The 22,991-nt window shown below is 39.4% G+C and overlaps 1 protein-coding gene across 2 annotated transcripts in view; it reads right to left on the bottom strand.

Moving 5' to 3' along the window:
* Positions 1–12,287: 12,287 nt before the first annotated feature.
* Positions 12,288–22,991, bottom strand: part of LOC117521909 (tensin-3-like) — a 101,747-nt gene continuing 91,043 nt past the window's right edge. For both annotated transcript variants that reach the window (XM_034183274.1, XM_034183275.1), the window contains 6 exons: positions 22,427–22,504; positions 22,050–22,130; positions 20,043–20,211; positions 19,890–19,958; positions 13,379–13,408; positions 12,288–13,266 (listed from right to left, as the gene is read on the bottom strand). In XM_034183274.1, the coding sequence (XP_034039165.1) occupies positions 13,122–13,266; positions 13,379–13,408; positions 19,890–19,958; positions 20,043–20,211; positions 22,050–22,130; positions 22,427–22,504 (572 nt within the window). In that variant the 3' untranslated portion in view covers positions 12,288–13,121. The remainder of the gene's footprint in view (positions 13,267–13,378; positions 13,409–19,889; positions 19,959–20,042; positions 20,212–22,049; positions 22,131–22,426; positions 22,505–22,991) is intronic.

Below are 22,991 nucleotides of genomic sequence, written 5' to 3'. Positions count from 1 at the left end.
GAAGTCTTTCTCGTAATCTGTCCACTATTAATGATTGTTTGAAAACATCCAAAAAACATTTTCAGTTATTGCAATTTCAGAAACATGGTTAAATGAGGATAATAAAGATCTGGTATATCTTGATGGTTATGAATTGTTCCTGGTTAATAGGCAGACGAGAAGGGGCGGAGGCGTTGTATTGTTTGTAAGGTCAGATTATAACTGTAAACTCATTAACAACATGTCATTTACAGTGGACAACATCATGGAATGTGTTACCATAGAAATTACATCTATAAACTCCAAAAACATAGTTGTTAGTTGCATTTACAGAGCTCCTGGGACAAATATTGACACCTTTGAAGACATTATCTTAGGAATGTACAACAAAATCAACAGAAATAAGCATTTATTTGTCTGTGGAGATTTCAATATAGATTTTTTAAACCCTCACAATCATCCACAAATTACCTCATTTATAAACACCTTGTACTGTTTAGGACTGTATCCAACCATCATTCATCCTAGCAGAATAACTATGGATACAACAACTCTCATTGACAATATTTTAACTAACGTTATATCCGGTAATCTTAGTGGGGGACTACTGGTCAGTGATATCAGTGATCACTTGCCAGTTTTCTCAGTCTTTCCATTGGAGGGTTGTTGTATGTATCGAAGCAATATCAAATTCATGAGTAGAAAAGTAACACCTGAAACAACTGATAATTTAAGGGAGGATTTATCAAGTCAGAATTGGTCAGATGTTTTTGTTGATGATGTTGACAGGTCATATGATGCTTTCATCTCCATTTTTTCCAGTTTGTATAATAAACACTGTCCATTTATTGACAAAATATATAGAAATCAATATAGCAACAAACCATGGATAACTAAGGGGCTTCAGAGGGCATGTAAAAAGAAAAACGTACTATATAAACAATTCATAAAACTACGAACTAAGGAAGCTGAAAGTAAGTATAAAACATATAAGAATAAGTTAATCAATATCATGAGACTCAGTAAAAAAATCTATTATAATGAGTTACTTGTCAAAAATAGAAATAACATCAAAAACACATGGAACATATTAAATGAAATAGTAAAAAAGAATAGAGTAACTAGAGATTATCCTTCATTTTTTCAGAGTAACAACTACATCACGATTGATAACGATGAGTCTATTGCTGAACACTTTAATGAATACTTCGTTAATGTGGGTAAAAATCTTGCCAGTAAAATTGACTCATCAACTAATAACTTATGGGTAAATAATTCAACGTTTAACAAATCTGTTTCAATGTTCATTGGTGGTACTCATGAAAGGGAAATACTTGATCTGGTTCATGGTTCAAAAAGTAAGAAATCGACTGATTTTAATAATTTGGATATGGCTTTATTAAAAAAGTTATTGATTGTATAGTAAAACCGTTCAATTATATTTGCAATATGTCACTAAGTACTGGTAAATTTCCTTCTCAAATGAAAATAGCCAAAGTAATTCCTCTGTTTAAAACTGGTGACAAACACACATTTTCTAATTATAGACCTATATCACTCCTGCCACAATTTTCCAAAATTTTGGAAAAAATATTTGCTAAAAGATTAAATGATTATTTACTGAAGCATAACATCATTTGTGAAGAACAATATGGATTCAGAAGGTCTCGAACTACATCACATGCTTTGATGGACTTTGTGGAAAGTATAGCAACTGCAATTGACAATAAACAATACACAATAGGTGTTTTTTTTTATTTACAGAAAGCGTTTGACACAATTAACCATGGAATACTATTAATTAAACTGCAGAAATATGGAATCAGAGGTCTGGCATATGAATGGATAGCTAGTTATTTACAAGGCAGATTTCAGTATGTTCAATTCAATAATACAAATTCTGAACTCAGGGATGTCACATGTGGGGTGCCGCAGGGCTCAGTGCTGGGTCCTTTGTTGTTTATAATCTATATAAATGATATAAGTTGGGTGTCGAGTTCACTGAGATGTGTCCTTTTTGCGGATGATACAACTGTGTTCTGTAGCGGTGAAAATCTTGAACAGCTTCTGGACATAGTGGAGAAAGAACTGGAAAAATTTAAGGTTTGGTTTGACGCTAATAAGTTGTCACTCAACCTTGGGAAAACTAAATGTATTATATTTGGAAATAAACAGGCACCCAAATGTAAAAATGTAACTATAATTATAATTGATAATAAACTTAGCTGGAAACCACATATAAATTATGTGAAATCAAAATTGTCAAAAACTATAGCCATTCTGTATAAAGCCAAAGACCTACTGCCGCAAGAAGGGTTACTTACTTTATATCATTCTCTGATGGTACCATATATGACATATTGTGTTGAGTCATGGGGAAACACTTACAAATCAAATACCAATCCAATATTCCTTTTGCAAAAACGAGCCATACGAATCATCTGCAATAAACAATATCGTGAACCAACTCATTCTTTATTTGTGTCTTTAAATTTATTAAAATTCATAGATTTGGTCGATTACATTACAATTCAAACTTTATTTCGAGCGAAAAACCAAGCCTTACCGAGACATGTCCAGAGTCTGTTCCGATTGAGAGAATCCAGATATAGTTTAAGAGGTTGTGCAATTTTTATGAAACCACCAGTAAGAACAAATGTAAAGGGTTTTTGTGTGTCTGTGGTTGGGGTGAGGAAATGGAACAAATGTTCAACAGAGGTTAGAATGAGTAGTACCTTAGTAAGATTTAAGAAACTACTCAAAAAGAACATCATGTCTAAGTATCATAAAGAAGCAAATATAATTTGATTTATATGGAATGTTCAATTTATAAGTGGGACTCATTGTATATTTGAATGTGTGGGTATGTATATGCGTATGTAGATATATAGATATGGGTAGGTGTATATGTATATAAGTGACTGTGTATATGTATGTATATATTTATGTTTGTAAAGTATATAAGTATGTATATAGGTATATATGGCACAGCCCAAGCAGAGGGTCACCCCCAAGAGCCTGGTCTGCTTGAGGTTTCTTCCTTATAGGGAGTTTTTCCTCACCACAGTTGCCTAGTGCTTGCTCTGGGGGTTGGTAAGGTTAGTCCTTACTGGCGTAAAGTGTCTTGATTCGACTTTCTTGTGATCTGGTACTATATAAATATAATTATAAGTGAATAGTATATTGATGTGTATGTCTGTGTGTCGACATGTAGTAGTGAATTTGTATTTATGTAAATATGACTGATAAGAATTGTTGGACTTGTACGAGCAGGGGTGGGCGCTAATAAGCTTTGCTTCAGCCCACACCCTTTCAGACTCACTAGTTTTGTCTGTGTTTGTTTGTGGAATTGTTCATTTTTTTCTATTTGAATATTTTGTGTGCCGAATAAAAACTTTGTCACTTGTCACAGAAGTCAGACTACCAGAGCAAGAATTTTAGCTGAGGAAGCTTCTGTGATTTGAAGCGAAACGTCCTCACGTCAAGCAACCCAGTCCAGTCGAAGATTCAAGCTTCTCTACTGTGTGTCTGAGTGTGTTTCAGCTCGTTAACGGCTTTTTCAACACAACATTCTTGATTAAAACACACGAGATTTGTCCCTTTAATATCATGAAAGCTTCTCCGGCTTGCATGATATTATGATTCTGTGCCACAGACTTTGCAATTTGTTCTTAGCACACAGAAAGGGATGCACCAGGGTGCTGTGCGGCTCATCCAGTGCACAATGTGGATGTGCCTGACGGTGTGGGGAATTACCATCGCATGTGATCAGACTGTTTCAAATGCTGTTTTGAGGCCGTCAGAACGTTTAGAACACAGTCAGACTGTGGTCAGACTGCACTTTGACCACGTTTGTGCTTTTTCCACCTCAAACGCACCTCAACAGTTGAGTGCTCTGCATTCGGTCTGGCTGCTCTGCTCCCCTCCACAGCATATCTTTTTCCTGGTTCTCTCCCTCAGCCCCAACCAGTCCCAGCAGAAGACTGCCCCTCCCTGAGCCTGGTTCTGCTGGAGGTTTCTTCCTGTTAAAAGGGAGTTTTTCCTTCCCACTGTCGCCAAGTGCTTGCTCACAGGGGGTCGTTTTGACCGTTGGGGTTTTTCATAATTATTGTATGGCCTTGCCTCACAATATAAAGCGCCTTGGGGCAACTGTTTGTTGTGATTTGGCGCTATATAAATAAAGGGATTTGATTTGATTTGCTCGAATGTGTCTAAGTGTTTGGACTGCACTCAGATCAGAGGCTTTCAAATGAACCCGACTTTGACATTCATTCAACTCTTCATTCAGACTCATTTGGCCTCTTGTGTGATGGAGGTACTAACATTATAAGGAACCTTGGACATTGATTTTTACATACTGTAAATAAAATAGCATGAAAAATAATGTGTACATTTTTAAGTCTGGTAGATTCATTCATTCATATCTGCATTTCAACTTGAAAAAAACAGACACTGGAGTTAGAATGTACATCCTCATACGGTGTGTTACCATTGTAAAAATTTTCACTGAAATCCACCATATACTTAGGAGTCGTGCTGACATGGTCAATATCATGTGATGCATTTAATTAAACACAGGTCCAGTTATTTCCACATTTCAGCTGGGGATTATTTTCCTTTGTGCACGTCTCTACCTGGAGTGCTACCACTGTGTGAAGTTTCAATAGAGTAATTGCAGAGGAGTTGCACTTGTGTCATGTCAAGGTCATATGATGCTTCAGTTAAATACAAAAATCCAGTTCCCTCCCCTTGACGATGTTGGACCAGAACTATTTTGCTTCATACACATCTTCATAGGAAAGTACAAGCGGTTCAATGAAGTCAGAAGGCTTGTTTTGTCATATCTCTGCTGCCAACAGTCAGTAATGGCCAGTGTGGAGTGTTACACAGTACAAAATAACATGTTACTGTAATCACATGACATTTGTCTGCAAAGCCGTAATCTAACATGTTGGTAGTCTAAATTCAATAAAAGCATCCACAACTTTTACTGGATTCACCTGAATGCAGCATGAGAGCAACTAAATGGCCAGTAACTTTGTTGATTCTCATAATAACGCTTACAAACAGGTGAAGAAAGACTTTAACTCTGTCGACGTCAGTGATGCCGGTAACGCGTTACTCTAATCTGACCACTTTTTTTTTTAGTAACGAGTAATCTAACGCGTTAATCTTTCCAAATCAGTAATCAGATTAAAGTTACTTATCCAAGTCACTGTGCGTTACTATTATTTTTGCATTGTGGGTCGATAGCAGCATTAAACTTGGTCCGTGGGCAGGAGGTCGGGGTTCGACTGAACTGCCCACTTTAAGCAGAGCTGTGAGCTTTTCAGCCGCGTTTTTTTGCAGCAGCTACGACTCGTGCTTTTTTTTCTCCTTTATTTAGAATTCTGAGCTGAGCCGCTCTGTATCTGCTCGTTAAAAACAGCTGATCCTCCGCGACGCGTCAACAACTAACACTATTTTCCACTCAAATGCACCTAAACTCTCTTTCTGAGGACCACATGATGTGAAAAAACAATAAAACTTTCTTACCTGTAAATCTGGTCATGTTTTCTGCATAAATAAATGTTATCCATTCTTTGTGCTCAAACGCCAAAGCAGGGGCGAATCCAGATAGAATGGGGGCGTGGGGCAAGGATGTGCCCCCCCTCCCCCACAACACCCCTAGATTAAAGGTCCAGTTTTGAAGCCGTTTTTTTTACTACAACTACTAATACTACTTAAAATAATAATAATTTCGACAAGTAAAATGTTTAGAGATAATTTAAATGTTAGAATGAATTTTATAGTTACATTTATAAACAATGTAGGTTAGAAATGGCAAGTTTTACTGTTGCAGTGCTGTTAATAGTTAAATATGAGGTCAAGAAAGAGGTCTTTATTTTACTTTTTATAAAACAAATATTTATTTTCATTGAAGTCAAGAAAGGGTGACTATAAAGTGAGTTTTGGCAAAACAAGTATCACTGTCATGTTGAGGTGGCAGGGGGTTGTTGTCGGCAGCTGGGGAAATTAACTAAAAAAGTAACTAGTAATCTAACTTAGTTACTTTTCCAATTGAGTAATCAGTAAAGTAACTGTTACTTTTTCAAGGAGTAATCAGTAATCAGTAATTGGATTACTTTTTCAAAGTAACTGTGGCAACACTGGTCGACGTCCATTCCGATGTAATATTCATGGGGATGTTGCAGGCTTTCATGAAAAATAACTTTGACAGTGGGGGCAAAATGTGTGGATTAAAGAGCTTCGTTCATTTCCATGGTGCCTTTCTGCACCTCTAAGTCCTGTTGATAATTTTTTTTTTTTAATGGAAGTATTTCACTTTAATAATTGTCAGGAATATCTAAAACATGTGTGTTAAGTAGTGAACGTTTGCACTAAAACACTCCATAGGCTTTAAACACAATCTCTTAAAGCTGTACGGACTTTCACATTTCATAAAACGGACAAAATTTTGTGTCTACTGAAATCCAAGCATTATAATGTTGGTTTATTTTTGCAACGTTGCCAAAAAGCAGCTCATTTTAATGCACGTTATCGTGCAGATGAAATGCAGGAGGAAGCATGTGTGCGCACATGTGAGGTTTTGAGATTACCTGTGATCTGGCGTGTTATCTGGTTTTAAAAACAGTTTTTAGATTTAGAAGTGTTTGTTTGCCTGTAACTTTTACAAAATATATGAGAAACATATTAGATTTATATAGAAATAAGATGTTATGGAGCATTTTCCGCCATCTTGGTTTATTTTATTCAAGCGAGGAGCCAGCTGACCTCACGCTGCCTTTCTTTACTCCAACTGGCAGTTGTTGTGTCCATGCCAGCAGCCCTTCCATTGGGGGAAGTCCTCATGTGATCTATGACATCGCTACCAAATGTAGGTCATGGCATCTGATTTCTTGAATTTCTACCCATCAGGGGTCAAAATTCTGATTTGTTTCCAGACCGTGTGATTTTAATTATAAAATGAAATCCCTTATTTAAATGCTACAGAATAAAATTATAGTGGTGCCAAAAAAATATTTCTTTTTTATGACTTAAATCTAAAATAACCCAAAGGCCGTACAGCTTTAAACGGTAAAACTGCAAAAATGTAGAGGACACACACACACACTTTGTTGTATATGTGTAGTGCACATAGGTTTAACATTTCGCAGGCATTTTGAGTAACGCAAAAGTAACAAGTAATGTAACGAGATACTTTATATAGACAATAAATGAGCGATGTATTACATTTTTTAGTAGCAAGTACCTTTTTTGAGTAACGGCCCAAACGCCGCTGATCGCCCATAAATCTGATTCTTCTTAAGTTTCAGCCTCAACAGATAAACAGGATCCTGAAATTCAGCAGCTGGAGCAAAACGTGTATTTTTGTCCGTTTTTGTGAGTTATTGGCCATAAAACTGCACAGCCGAGACACTCTGACCCGAGTTTTATTGTAGATCCACAGAGCCTTTCACCTCAACAATTTAGGGACTTTTCCTGCCAAATTGTTTTCTAGTGGCTTTACCGTCCAACATCTGCAGGCGACTGGTGTAAATGTGTGAAGTTTATTGGCAAGCTGGTATTTGTTGAGTCAGACTTACTGTATGTGACAGGATCTGTGTCAGGAACACGCCCACGGTTAGTTCGGGAATGTCAACACAATAGCGACGATTATATTCCACAGGTTGATCACTTACAATCGCCAGCCGGAGGTCTGTCATTTCTTTAAAGAATCAGAGCATTAATCAGACACGTAATAGTCAGTATTATGATTGCTCAAACACGCTAGACGAGAAAGCATTTCAGGATCCAGCGCGCATAGCGCTTTCGGCCTCCAACACTGTCATTACCTGTGTGAAATATTGTCTCTCTTGACAGGTTCCTATGCAGTCTAATAATGTTGCTTTGGTTTTCTGGACTTTCCCCAGCTTCTTTTATTTCAGGGCCACTGCGCACAAAATAACAGATGGCCTGCGCGTGCTGCACAGTCGCCACACCTGGCCGTTGGCTTCCTTCCTGCCCTCCCCGGGAATTCTTTACTTTCACCACCTGCAGAGAGACAGGATATAAGTCCCCCCCCCCACACACACACACACACTGGTGGACCACAGCCAACCTGTCCAGGCCTGTGTGGAGGTGAACTGAACTTCAGATTCACAAATGACAATGTGGACAATTCAGCTGTCAGTTTGAGGCAAAGACAGAGAAGGAAAATATTTAAAAAGACTGAAAATAAACTTCCAGTTCCTACTTGACACTACAGCCGAGGTTTATTAGCATCCTCTGGTGGTCACAGACTGAACTGCTGCATATTTCACAGAAAATTTTGGGTCACGTCAGGCTTAAAAGCAGGTACTAGTGACCACCTGATTGGGAAGAGCTCACACAGCTTCATGGTCCATCCCCATCGCAGAAAAGTAGCCATCTAGCTACTCTCAAGACCTCGTCCAGTTGCTAGGGTCCTCATCACCGAGGAACTTGTACACTGGATGACACTCAGGAAAATGTGCCACATGGCCACAGTGTTGAGATTGACGTTTTATCACAAGACTAGTACTGCTCCGATGTAGTCATTCCAGTGGTACACAAGGATTCTCCAAAGAGATCTGATACCAAAGATATCTAGTCATGACTTTAGATCACCGGTGAGCAACCAAGTCTCATAACCATAGGGTAGGACAGGAAGCAGCAGGACCCTAAAGAGCTGGACTTTTCTTTTCCCCTGTAAAGGTATCAGCATTGCCAAATACTTCTGTACAGTGACCTCACAACTCCGTAGACTCCAAAGTCATGGACTCTGGGAAGGACTTTCAGTCCCACAAGGCACAGGCTTGGACAGCAGTAAGATGGACAAAATCTAGTGATCAGCTCTTCCAAACAATCTTAAAATTGATCTATTCAAGACAGTCATATCACCCATTTTGATGTACCGTTAAGAAATATGGATGCTTAATGCCCGACTACACAAGAGCGTAGATAACTGCTATACAAATCTCCTCAGAAGGATACAGAGCCTATCATGGTCCTTACAGTCAGGCAAATATACAGTCACATTCCACTACTAAGAAAGCGTCTAATTCAATGTTGGGCCCAATTTGCTGGTCACTGCTACCGAGGAAGAGACGAGCTAATCTCCAACCCAATACTGTGGAAACCATCAAAGAACAGGAAACTGACATCCCCAGACCTGGCCAGTCGGGACACCGGCATCTGTATAGAGGATCTAGGAGTAGCCATAGGTGAGTGTGATTGCTAGCATTCGGTTGTGTGTTGTCTCTCGGCCACGGCCGCCAGATGATGATGATGACGATGATGATGACGACTCCATGAGCTCCTCACAGAAAACTCTCAGCTTCACAGGAAGAGCTCTCAGAGACAGACCATGGAAGCAAGTTTGATGCTGTTGCCACATAAAGACCTGCCACTGATGGCTAAGTATAGGAAGTAATTGAACTCCTTAAATTTGAAGCCTTGGGACGTCGGCGAGGGCGGTCGCATCTCCTCCTCTCTTCTGTGTTTTTCTATCTCTCCAACCTTCAAAAGTCACAACTTCACCAGACTGTGATTTCTTCAAGCTTTATTTGGAATAACCATTGAATTGATCAGCTGGTCTCTCAACGCTATTGACACGATTTTTTCAACAAGGAAATCAGGGCTGGGGGAGCCTGCGTGCCCAGATGGAACCTATCCTGCGGGCTATGTTCTCGACACCTGGGAGAAATGACACATTGTGTGCTTGGCACCACTCTCTGTGGAAGACGTTGAAGATTTATTCTTATTTGCTTTTATGGTAGGAGGGATGGGCTGATTGGGTTATGCGCTGCCCTGACCTTTCGGAAAATTGGCAAGACGGTTGCTACCAGAACCACAACCCCATATCATCCGTCATGATTAACGAAGTGGGCAATGCGGTACAATCTCAGAGTGTGTTAACTTTTGAACACAAATATCTCTCGGAGCAAATATCTGCCTTGCAAAGGAAGATGTTGAAGAGCAGGGAATATTCATAAATTGGATTTTGACGGTCAGAGGAGCTGCAAATGGAATTTCTGTGTCTCTCTGTCTAACCCTAAACATGGCAGCCTTATCAGCTACCGAAGGTCAAAACGACCTGCTTGATTTCCTCCAGAAGGATTTCAACGGCCTTGGTGAAGCGTTCAGCTCCCCTCTTATCTGCTCTCCCCTACAGCCTGCTGTTGTCAAGGCAACTCCAGACTGTGCACACATGGACAGAGACTGATACAAACTCTTTTGCACACGACGCACGCTCTTTCAAATTCTTTCCTGACACCAAATATCTCCATGTTTTGGACTACATTGATCCCTAACAACAAAGCTTATTTTAAACCTGCATATCTAATTGTTGGTTCAAATGAAAAACACCATTTTGTGACACAAACAAAAGTGGCAACAAAGTGACCACAAGGAAAAAGTATTTTGTCTGACTTCATTCCAACTAAAACTCTCAAACTGAATGAATTCAATTTTAGACAGACTTGATGGACTCACAAGATACAGATCCTAGACACCAAAGATCCAGTTCTTAAATCAAAGTTAAACTGCACTGACATTCTTTTTTTTTTTTTAAGTGCACACTGAATTTCCAACAGGGTTTTCTTATTATAAATCTCTGGTATGTCCCACGCCAAATACAGCTGCCAATGATTAATCACCTACTAAATCCTTTGGCAACTATTTTCATAATAAATCATTGAGTCATTTTTAAATAAGGAAAAAAAAGGCCATGGTGGTAATTATTTTCCTTGCAATAGTTTTGCGTCCCCTCGTAATATTTTCTACATCCCTTCTTAATTAGCTATTCTTAATACCCAACACTACAGAATGGATGCACTCATAAAACTTTATTTTGAAGAAGTAAGTCCAGTGTAGGCCCTGAGGCCCATTGGTGCTGGTGCTTATCTCCGGATTCCGTAATATCAAATGGATGAGAGTCTATGACTCCCCCTGGACGGGACGTCAGTCCAACACAGAATACTTTCCTAACTGACGACTGTGCCAATTTTTGGCTGGGTGGACTCAGACAATGTAGATTAAATGTCTTGTCCAAGGACACAGACAGATAGAATGGGATTTGAACCCAGGTGTAGATAATGGCAGGTCAGCTCCTTATCATCCACTGATCTATACTACCGCTGCATGTTGAGCTAGGTACTGAATATGCAGACATGCTATTACTACTGACTGAAAACCACAACTATGCAATTAGTGAGATAAAACTATAAAGACTTCTTAAAATAATACAGATCTCTCAGAGAAAATATTACAGTAGATGCCGTTGACTTTATTTGTTGTCAGTTACGGCACTCCGGACAACTTCACATATATGTATGGATGTATTCCAAATGCAGAGAACATGGCCTGCGAGTCAGGAAAGATGATAAGAGAGAGGCTTCCTTGAGGAAAAGGAGGCATCTCCAGAGATGGAATTATTTACAAGGGAACACAAAATAAGATGTAAAAATAAATCCCCACCTCTAAAATATAATTCCCACTATGGCTGCTCGGGAGCTCTGCAGATGTCATTTTCTTAAAAGTAAATATTTTGAATATTTGTGGACAAAACAAGACATTGGAGGACATCATCTTGTACTTTGGGAAACACTGATCAACATTTTTCTGCATTTTATGGACCGAACAATTAATGGATTAATCGAGCAAAAATTTAAGATTAACCGAGTATGCAAATAATCGTGAGTCGCAACCCTAAAGCCAAAACATGTAATAGAAATGTTTATCATAGTCCAAAGACTGTGAGTAAAGGTACAGCAGGACTGACAAGTTCGTTAGACATTTTGCGTTTTCTTCTGCTAATCAGTTGCGCTGAGTAAAACAGGGATTCTTAACTTCTTCACTGGATTTTGGTCACTTTAGCCTGTGATGTAAATATGGCATTTGGTTCAACAGTATGGATCAACACCTTAAAAACATTTTCCCTTTGGTTTATTTACAGAACACATCAAAAATGACAATATACATATAAACCGTTGATATATGACATATAAACAGAGGTATGGCATTAAGGAAGTGTACGATAGAGATAACAGGTCAAAAAAAAGGGGACAATATATAAAATGTGTACATGATATATAAGCATATACTGTATATAACATTTGTGGTGGTTAAACTGTTGGACACAAAACACTGACAAAACCAAAAATTACTTGTTGGTCATCAACACATGCACAAAAACACAACGTACATTTCATCGATGGACACGGTACTATGTCAAACACAAAATTGATCTGTGCAATTCCAACAAGAGTTTGTGAAATACTACAGCAACATTTGTTCTCTCAAAATAGCAGCCTAAATATAATATATGTTTGTCTTAAAAGTCAACTAAATGTGTCTATTTCTTTCTTATCTTTTTTTTTTTAAACATGGTCTAACTGTAGTGCTTTTACTGGCAATCAAAACCAAACAAACTCGATTTTGGCAGCTGTTCTACAAACAGTATTAATGTGTTTTTACATCAAATATTTGTTCTTGTTTATCTCATTTCAACACATATTTTAAGTTTCTGTTGCTCTTAAAAATAGTTGTATTAGCAGTAAAAATTATGTCTGTGTGTGTGTGTATATATATATATATATATATATATATGTGTGTGTGTGTGTGTGTGATGGGTTTAAAAAACTAACATTTTTACATTGCATAGATAAAATGTAGATAATCCTGTATTTTAAATTCAACCTGAAAATAATCCCTGGATGACAGATGTAGACTTCTACATCATCGTCCACTTTTAAAACATTTAATAGCTTAAATGAAGTATTCTGAATACATATCATAAAATACACAGTTTACATGCAACAGCAGTGGGGTTTGTTCATCTGATTTTAAAAAATTAAAACTGTACAATCTCAACAGTTGTAAACCAGTAGCAAAGAATTACACTTTTTTTCATGATTTTGTTCTCACTTTGGCTACTCTACAGTTCATTTACACACAAAAACATTTTCAAAGAGGTGATCTGATCTGACTGAACGGTGTCAGTGAATGCCCCGGTGCTGATCAGTTTGTTGCAATAATATTAACGGACACAGCTGATGTCCAGTCAGAACCGTCTTCTGTCCAGCGTTAGTGTCGACTCCTGAAAAGGCCTACCCGGCTCAGCGGCTTGGTCCGAGCCACGCCTACTTACTCTTGTGGGAGCCAATCATCACTTTGGACACAAAGTTGACAATGGCACTGGCAGGCTGCTCGGGGTCATGCTCTGCAAACAGGTGACACACATTGTCCATGGAAGTGCCCGTTTTTCTCGCCACAAAGCCGAAAATCCTGAAATAGTAGATAAAAGTGCTCAACATCAGCTCGCACAACCAAGACAAAACGTTTTAACTTTTTACCAACAGGCTAATGTTCTGTTGTAGCCATGAGACACATTACTTACTTTGCTGCAGGACAGCCATCTTTTTTCCACCTATGCCAGAGAAATAGAGAATAATGGTGTTGTGGGTTTATTGGACCTTGACAAAAGCATTCCACTGTAATATGTGCCGGCAGTACTAAGAAATTAAACTGCAAATTCAGTGATATTACTTTTGTGTCATCCAACACTCCTGCTGTATGCATGACATCAATATAGCCACCAGCCACTGGAGCTGCTGCCTAGCTTGCTGTAACACTGTTCTCTGTGCAGGGTAAAGAATATGCATGAGTCAATCTCAACAGGATCCAGTGCCAGCTGCTTACTGCTCACCATCAACTGTAATCTGGCTCCACAGCCAAAAGGTGAACCATCAACGGCAGCTTCACTCTTCAGGTACTCCTTCAACACAAGCATAAAAATCTACAGAGCTGCTTTGCAGCCTTGGTTTGGTTGATTGGGCTGCATTTTAGGACAACCTGAGAATTTGTGTGTGAATGAACCTGTGAATGCTGTCCAGAGATCCAGACGACTTCCCAGTGAATTCTGCAGTTTGTTTGGGATGTGTTGTGGCTCCTACTCTACTTAATGCCCGCTTGGACAGACTATAACTTCATGTCATAGAGTCCAGCAACTTGAATAGGTTTACCTTTGAGAAAATATTCACCATCATCAATGTCACCAATGATCTCATGATCTTACACAATTATGGGACATCTTGGTTGGATCTCTTGATGAGTAGAGTGAGGAGTTGGAATGTGTAGGCTTGTGAACGTCTTGAGCCAAGACCAAGACTCAACCATTCAATGATGTCTTGACTCAGCCAGCAGTGAAGTTTTTTGTTTTTTTTTGTGGGGAAAATGCTGAACCTGTTTCCAAGATGTACTCATTTTGGCAGTGACATTAATGCCACTCAGATTATGAAGTCGAAAGTGGTCTTGGGAAGGATTTATCAAATCAAATCAAATCAATTTCATTTATATAGCGCCAAATCACAACAAACAGTTGCCCCAAGGCGCTTTATATTGTAAGGCAAGGCCATACAATAATTACGGAAAAACCCCAACTGTCAAAATGACCCCCTGTGAGCAAGCACTTGGTGACAGTGGGAAGGAAAAACTCCCTTTTAACAGGAAGAAACAGGAGGGGCAGTCTTCTGCTGGGACTGGTTGGGGCTGAGGGAAAGAACCAGGAAAAAGACATGCTGTGGAGGGGAGCAGAGATCAATCACTAATGATTAAATGCAGAGTGGTGCATACAGAGCAAAAAGAGAAAGAAACACTCAGTGCATCATGGGAACCCCCCAGCAGTCTAAGTCTATAGCAGCATAACTAAGGGATGGTTCAGGGTCACCTGATCCAGCCCTAACTATAAGCTTTAGCAAAAAGGAAAGTTTTAAGCCTAATCTTAAAAGTAGAGAGGGTGTCTGTCTCCCTGATCTGAATTGGGAGCTGGTTCCACAGCCTGAAAGCTGAAGGCTCTGTCTCCCATTCTACTCTTACAAACCCTAGGAACTACAAGTAAGCCTGCAGTCTGAGAGTGAAGCGCTCTATTGGGGTGATATGGTACTATGAGGTCCCTAAGATAAGATGGGACCTGATTATTCAAAACCTTATAAGTAAGAAGAAGAATTTTAAATTCTATTCTAGAATTAACAGGAAGCCAATGAAGAGAGGCCAATATGGGTGAGATATGCTCTCTCCTTCTAGTCCCTGTCAGTACTCTAGCTGCAGCATTTTGAATTAACTGAAGGCTTTTCAGGGAACTTTTAGGACAACCTGATAATAATGAATTACAATAGTCCAACCTAGAGGAAATAAATGCATGAATTAGTTTTTCAGCATCACTCTGAGACAAGACCTTTCTAATTTTAGAGATATTGCGCAAATACAAAAAAGCAGTCCTACATATTTGTTTAATATACGCATTGAATGACATATCCTGATCAAAAATGACTCCAAGATTTCTCACAGTATTACTAGAGGTCAGGGTAATGCCATCCAGAGTAAGGATCTGGTTAGACACCATGTTTCTAAGATTTGTGGGGCCAAGTACAATAACTTCAGTTTTATCTGAGTTTAAAAGCAGGAAATTAGAGGTCATCCATGTCTTTATGTCTGTAAGACAATCCTGCAGTTTAGCTAATTGGTGTGTGTCCTCTGGCTTCATGGATAGATAAAGCTGAGTATCATCTGCGTAACAATGAAAATTTAAGCAATGCTGACTAATAATACTGCCTAAGGGAAGCATGTATAAAGTGAATAAAATTGGTCCTAGCACAGAACCTTGTGGAACTCCATAATTAACCTTAGTGTGTGAAGAAGATTCCCCATTTACATGAACAAATTGTAATCTATTAGATAAATATGATTCAAACCACAGCAGCGCAGTGCCTTTAATACCTATGGCATGCTCTAATCTCTGTAATAAAATTTTATGGTCAACAATATCAAAAGCAGCACTGAGGTCTAACAGAACAAGCACAGAGATGAGTCCACTGTCTGAGGCCATAAGAAGACCATTTGTAACCTTCACTAATGCTGTTTCTGTACTATGATGAATTCTAAAACCTGACTGAAACTCTTCAAATAGACCATTCCTCTGCAGATGATCAGTTAGCTGTTTTACAACTACCCTTTCAAGATTTTTTGAGAGAAAAGGAAGGTTGGAGATTGGCCTATAATTAGCTAAGATAGCTGGGTCAAGTGATGGCTTTTTAAGCAATGGTTTAATTACTGTCACCTTAAAAGCCTGTGGTACATAGCCAACTAATAAAGACAGATTGATCATATTTAAGATCGAAGCATTAATTAATGGTAGGGCTTCCTTGAGCAGCCTGGTAGGAATGGGGTCTAATAGACATGTTGATGGTTTGGAGGAAGTAACTAATGAAAATAACTCAGAACAATCGGAGAGAAAGAGTCTAACCAAATACCGGCATCACTGAAAGCAGCCAAAGAGAAAGATATGTCTTTGGGATGGTTATGAGTAATTTTTTCTCTAATAGTTAAAATTTTATTAGCAAAGAAAGTCATGAAGTCATTACTAGTTAAAGTTAAAGGAATACTCGGCTCAATAGAGCTCTGACTCTTTGTCAGCCTGGCTACAGTGCTGAAAAGAAACCTGGGGTTGTTCTTATTTTCTTCAATTAGTGATGGGTAAGATGTCCTAGCTTTACAGAGGGCTTTTTTATAGAGCAACAGACTCTTTTTCCAGGCTAAGTGAAGATCTTCTAAATTAGTGAGACGCCATTTCCTCTCCAACGTACGGGTTATCTGCTTTAAGCTGCGAGTTTGTGAGTTATACCACGGAGTCAGGCACTTCTGATTTAAGGCTCTCTTTTTCAGAGAAGCTACAACATCCAAAGTTGTCCTCAATGAGGATATAAAACTATTGACGAGATAATCTATCTCACTCACAGAGTTTAGGTAGCTACTCTGCCCTGTGTTGGTATATGGCATTGGAGAACATAAAGAAGGAATCATATCCTTAAACCTAGTTACAGCGCTTTCTGAAAGACTTCTACTGTAATGAAACTTATTCCCCACTGCTGGGTAGTCCATCAGAGTAAATGTAAATGTTATTAAGAAATGATCAGACAGAAGGGGGTTTTCAGGGAATACTGTTAAGTCTTCAATTTCCATACCATAAGTCAGAACAAGATCTAAGGTATGATTAAAGTGGTGGGTGGACTCATTTACATTTTGAGCAAAGCCAATTGAGTCTAACAATAGATTAAATGCAGTGTTGAGGCTGTCATTCTCAGCATCTGTGTGGATGTTAAAATCGCCCACTATAATTATCTTATCTGAGCTAAGCACTAAGTCAGACAAAAGGTCTGAAAATTCACAGAGAAACTCACAGTAATGACCAGGTGGACGATAGATAACAACAAATAAAACTGGTTTTTGGGACTTCCAATTTGGATGGACAAGACTAACAGTCAAGCTTTCAAATGAATTAAAGCTCTGTCTGGGTTTTTGATTAATTAATAAGCTGGAGTGGAAGATTGCTGCTAATCCTCCACCTCCGCCCGCGCTACGAGCGTTCTGGCAGTTAGTGTGACTCGGGGGTGTTGACTCATTTAAACTAACATATTCATCCTGCTGTAACCAGGTTTCTGTAAGGCAGAATAAATCAATATGTTGATCAATTATTATATCATTTACTAACAGGGACTTAGAAGAGAGAGATCTAATGTTTACTAGACCACATTTAACTGTTTTAGTCTGTGGTGCAGTTGAAGGTGCTATATTATTTTTTCTTTTTGAATTTTTATGCTTAAATAGATTTTTGCTGGTTATTGGTGGTCTGGGAGCAGGCACCGTCTCTACGGGGATGGGGTAATGAGGGGATGGCAGGGGGAGAGAAGCTGCAGAGAGGTGTGTAAGACTACAACTCTGCTTCCTGGTCCCAACCCTGGATAGTCACGGTTTGGAGGATTTAAGAAAATTGGCCAGATTTCTAGAAATGAGAGCTGCTCCATCCAAAGTGGGATGGATGCCGTCTCTCCTAACAAGACCAGGTTTTCCCCAGAAGCTTTGCCAATTATCTATGATGCCCACCTCATTTTCTGGACACCACTCAGACAGACAGCAATTCAGGGAGAACATGCGGCTAAACATGTCACTCCCGGTCCGATTGGGGAGGGGCCCAGAGAAAACTACAGAGTCCGACATTGTTTTTGCAAAGTTACACACCGATTCAATGTTAATTTTAGTGACCTCCAATTGGCGTAACCGGGTGTCATTACTGCCGACGTGAATTACAATCTTACCAAATTTACGCTTAGCTTTAGCCAGCAGTTTCAAATTTCCTTCAATGTCGCCTGCTCTGGTCCCCGGAAGACAACTGACTATGGTTGCTGGTGTCTCTAACTTCACATTTCTCAAAACAGAGTCGCCAATAACCAGAGTTTGATCCTCGGCGGGTGTGTTGCCGAGTGGGGAAAAACGGTTAGAAATGTGAACGGGTTGGCGGTGTACACGGGGCTTCTGTTTAGGACTACACTTCCTCCTCACAGTCACCCAGTCGGCCTGCTTTCCCAGCTGCTCGGGATCTGCCGGAGGGGAACTAACGGCGGCTAAGCTACCTTGGTCCGCACCGACTACAGGAGCCTGGCTAGCTGTAGGATTTTCCAAGGTGCGGAGCCGAGTCTCCAATTCGCCCAGCCTGGCCTCCAAAGCTACGAATAAGCTACACTTATTACAAGTACCATTACTGCTAAAGGAGGCCGAGGAATAACTAAACATTTCACACCCAGAGCACAAAAGTGCGGGAGAGACAGGAGAAGCCGCCATGCTAAACCAGCTAAGAGCTAGTAGCTGCGCTAAGCTAGCGGATTCCTAAAAACACACAAGTGAATAATGTGTAAATAATTTAGAGGTGATTCAGCAGAGGGAGTGCTTTAGTTAAGGCACGTGAAGATTATACTGTGAAACAAATCGTTATCTAGTTAACTAGATCAATCTAACTGCGCAGATTAAACAGCTAACAGACACAGCAAAACACTGCTGTGCTCCGGAACAGGAAGTGATACAATACCGCAGTGAAAGCCAACCACCAGTAGAGGTGGTGATTATGGCATTATGAAGTTGCTGAACAAGGTCCAGATCTTCAGAGTCCTAGTACTTCCTGACCTGGACATTAACTAGCTACCCAAGATGATGACTGGATGTCTTTGGAAACTTGTTCAGTCTAGCTGGAAGGAAATTAATGATTCATGGAGACCTAGATGAGACATCTTACTTGTGTTATGAGCAACACAATGGCCATGTGCCAGGTTTTCCATATAGATTCCTCAGTTCTTCATTGCTGAGGAACTCAGTGAAAGGACAACACCACTGGTTACATTTAGGAGATGCACTGAAAAAAATGCTACTTTGGATCAACTTAAAAAAATTGATGTAATTTGTTACAGCTAATTTTTTTAGTTTCTCACAATGTATATTTATGATTTTTTAAAGTGATTCCAGCAGATTTAAACTGGAAACCACAATTTTCCATTAGACCAATGTAAATAAGTACTTTGAATGAAGTGCACTGTGTTTCACTTTTTTCAGTGTGGACTGCTGTTCTATTTGGGAAACCATTAGTCAGGATTCCTGACAGTTCTTGGAGCTGATAGTAGCGGCTCTGTGTAGCACCAGCACCTGTTCCCAAAACTGACCTGACGTCCTTTGAGAACGAAATGAGTGTCATAACTAGAAATGGTAAATGGACTGCATTTATATTGCGCTTTTCCATCTGCATCAGACGCTCAAAGCGCTGTACAATCATGCCTCACATTCACACCGATGTCAGGGTGCTGCCATGCAAGGCGCTCACTGCACACCGGGAGCAACTAGGGGATTAAGGACCTTGTCCAAGGGCCCTTAGTGATTTTCCAGTCAGGATGGGATACAACCCTAAATGACCCTGTTTACAAATAATAATCATTAATACTCACTAATTGCTAGGACAGACTCCAACCCCACCTGTGACACTTAATTGGAGTACGTGGGTATAGAAAATGGATGGATGGATTAATACTCACTTTCTGTCTTGAGGGTCCAGTGCACAGAATATGACCGTGTTGACAGTGTAATGCCTCCTAAAGAAGAGCCTATACACGGATGGGAAACATGGTTACTGTGAGAAGAAGCAGGGCTGCTCATTTGTGTTTATGTGATGTTGTATGTGCACCCACTTCCGCTGGTTATCGGTGAGCGTGATTCCCTGGGAGGAGACCTTGAAGTGGACCACAGTGGAGGTTGGTGGAGGATTGGAACTGAGAATCATAGTGGTGGCTTTTTGCACCGCTTGGTAGCCTGTCAGAGACTCCATGTCCACTGAGCCCAGGTACCACACATTACAGGCTGTAGGCACAAACACAAGAGAACACTTTACACAACATAACATTCAGTTAGCGTGGAAATATGGTTATCTGTACACATGTCCATTTCCAGTGGATTTTTAGGTAGATCCTGATCATTAACATTGATGGAAAAATTGTTTTAGCTACAGGTTATGCAGGTGGTCACTCACTGTCATGTACACAAACCATGAATAAAGCAAAATATTTCCGGACAATAAGTAGTGCTTTAAAAAAACAACTGGTTTGGCCGATCCTGCAACTTATATTTTGAAGTGAACATATGTTAAAAATATACTGCATTACTGTCTATGACCACAAGATGGCATTGTCTATACGTGTGACAACAGAAGTCTGGTCCAAAACACTGACGTGAAAGAGGAGGATGGGCTAGGTCTTAGAGAAGAGACCCAACTTAGCAGTTGACTTGTTTGCAGACACAAAAGAGGAGGAAAGCTAGGCTAAGGTAAGGCTAACTGTATAATAGTAGCTTTAAAAAGTATATTTAGTGAGGTAAATGTGCACATTTAGTTCCACGCTGAAGCAATTAATGCATGCGGGTACTTCTAATGACGTTTTTGTCTATTCAGTGGCAATAACACGTAGTTTATTCTGCGTTCATCTTGTCTTGAACTATAACATATATTAGGCCCATTAGCTTCTGCTTGTTAATGCAGTGTTTGCATTTTAAATAAATAATGTACGTGAAAAGATGACACCCTCCCCCCCCACCCCCCCAGGAAAAATCATCTAAAAATAGAACCTATGTTGTAATTAGGCAGAATACTCCTTTATCAAAGGTGCAGTTATGTATCCATGCGCAGGTAATTGACAATATGAATATAAATGATTTTGCTGGTGGACTCTGTTGTTGAATGACGCAGTAGTAGCATCGTGTGTGTGTGTATATATATATATATATTCTTTTTAACCTCTTCATGATGTATATTTTGAAAACTCCGACTAATATGCTGGTGTGAGATATACTCCAGAAAATTCAGTATCCATCTTAAATTGAATTTATACCAATTTGTTTTGTTTTTTTAAAAAAAGGTCATTTGGTTTTACTCATTACAAAACAGTAGTACAGAAGCTTGAATCTTCGACTGGACTGGGTTGCTTGATGTGAGGACGTTTCGCTTCAAATCACAGAAGCTTCCTCAGCTAAAATTCTTGCTCTGGTAGTCTGACTTCTGTCTTGACTCTTGTAGAGAAGAATAAACCAGAAGCCAACAAAAGCTGGAGTTTTTTTATCCTAACCAGACCCCACCTACCGAGAGGCTGACTGCTATAGGCTAGTGACTAAACAATAGCTCTAATTAGCACCTACTGTGCTCTAGTTAATTTTAGTTTATTCTTCTCTACAAGAGTCAAGACAGAAGTCAGACTACCAGAGCAAGAATTTTAGCTGAGGAAGCTTCTGTGATTTGAAGCGAAACGTCCTTACGTCAAGCAACCCAGTCCAGTCGAAGATTCAAGCTTCTCTACTATGGAAACCACCTGGACAACTGAGAGCCTACACAGAAATCATTACAAAACAGGTTTAAAGTGGTTGAAACACACTTTAAATCTGGGTTCCCTCTTTAACAAACCTGACTAAATCAGTTAAAACAAAATTTATTTGAACTGAACCAAAAGTTTGTTGTGAGGAGAACCTGTATTTGAACACTTTGAGTTCCAGTTTAGGCAACACAGTGGCCCAGTGGTTCGCACTGCTGCCTCACAGCAAGAAGGTCATGGGATCGGTTCCCACCTGGGGGCTTTCTGTGTGGAGTTTGCATGCGCACCCTGTGGAAAAACATAAATGCCACAATAAGAAATTGATGTAAAATGTGTGTCTACCTGCCCCCTGTTTGAGCAGCTCTGCAGCAGAGTTGGTGACTGACTGTGAGGTATTATTCTCCACAACATCCTCAAGAGGGTCTGAAAACAAAGAAAGAACAAAATAAATCTTTTAAGATTCTTACCGGAAAACCTTTCAACAACAACACGGAAAATGTGTAGCTGCCATACAATTGAATCAACAAATTAGTCACCAAATATTTAATGTTAACCCTCAGTGGTCTATGGAGTCCAAATCAATAGGTTTCTTTTTATGTTTCTGGTCCTCAGAGGGTTAAATTTCTACTTGGATCACAATGTTCAGGGATTAAACAAAGAGAACATTATGAAAAACAATATTTAAAATTTCTTTCAAACAATACATAAGGAATGTATACCTTTGTCAGGGATAATAAGTTTGCAGGGCAGCGCCAATGGCGTGATTGAATGTTGGCAGACCAACGCAGTCAAGCTTCCTGTAAAACAAAACAAAAACTAAATTTAAATAAATTACAGTTCACATTAAGCCTGTGCTGCTCCTTGTCAGCACTGTTTTGGCAAAAATGCATTGTCATTTGTGCATCTGATCACATTTTATTATTTACCACCTGGGGGCAGTGCTGTGTAGAAGATTCCAGGAGTTTCTATGCTTTCCTCGTGGGATAATATACAAATAATGAATGTTTATGAGTTCAGTGGAACAAATATTTAATTTGGTGAAAGCTGGAACATACTTGAATGGTTTGTTCCAGAAATTTGTCCAGCTTTTGTGCATCACTGCTGCTGACACGAACTTTAAATAGGAGTCCAAAAATAATTCTGACGATGAAGTCCGTGATACTGTGCACCGACTTTGTGTACTTAAAAATAAAAAAACAAAAAACTGTACCATCTTCAGTGCAGCGAAAAAAAAAAATGTCAGAAATTAGTCCAACTTTTCATTCTAACTTCCTCCTAACAGCT

Source organism: Thalassophryne amazonica, chromosome 12 (assembly GCF_902500255.1).
Source record: "Thalassophryne amazonica chromosome 12, fThaAma1.1, whole genome shotgun sequence".
Lineage (NCBI taxonomy): Eukaryota > Metazoa > Chordata > Actinopteri > Batrachoidiformes > Batrachoididae > Thalassophryne > Thalassophryne amazonica.
Note: the sequence above shows the minus strand (reverse complement) of the source record. Positions and strands in the feature narration are given on the sequence as shown.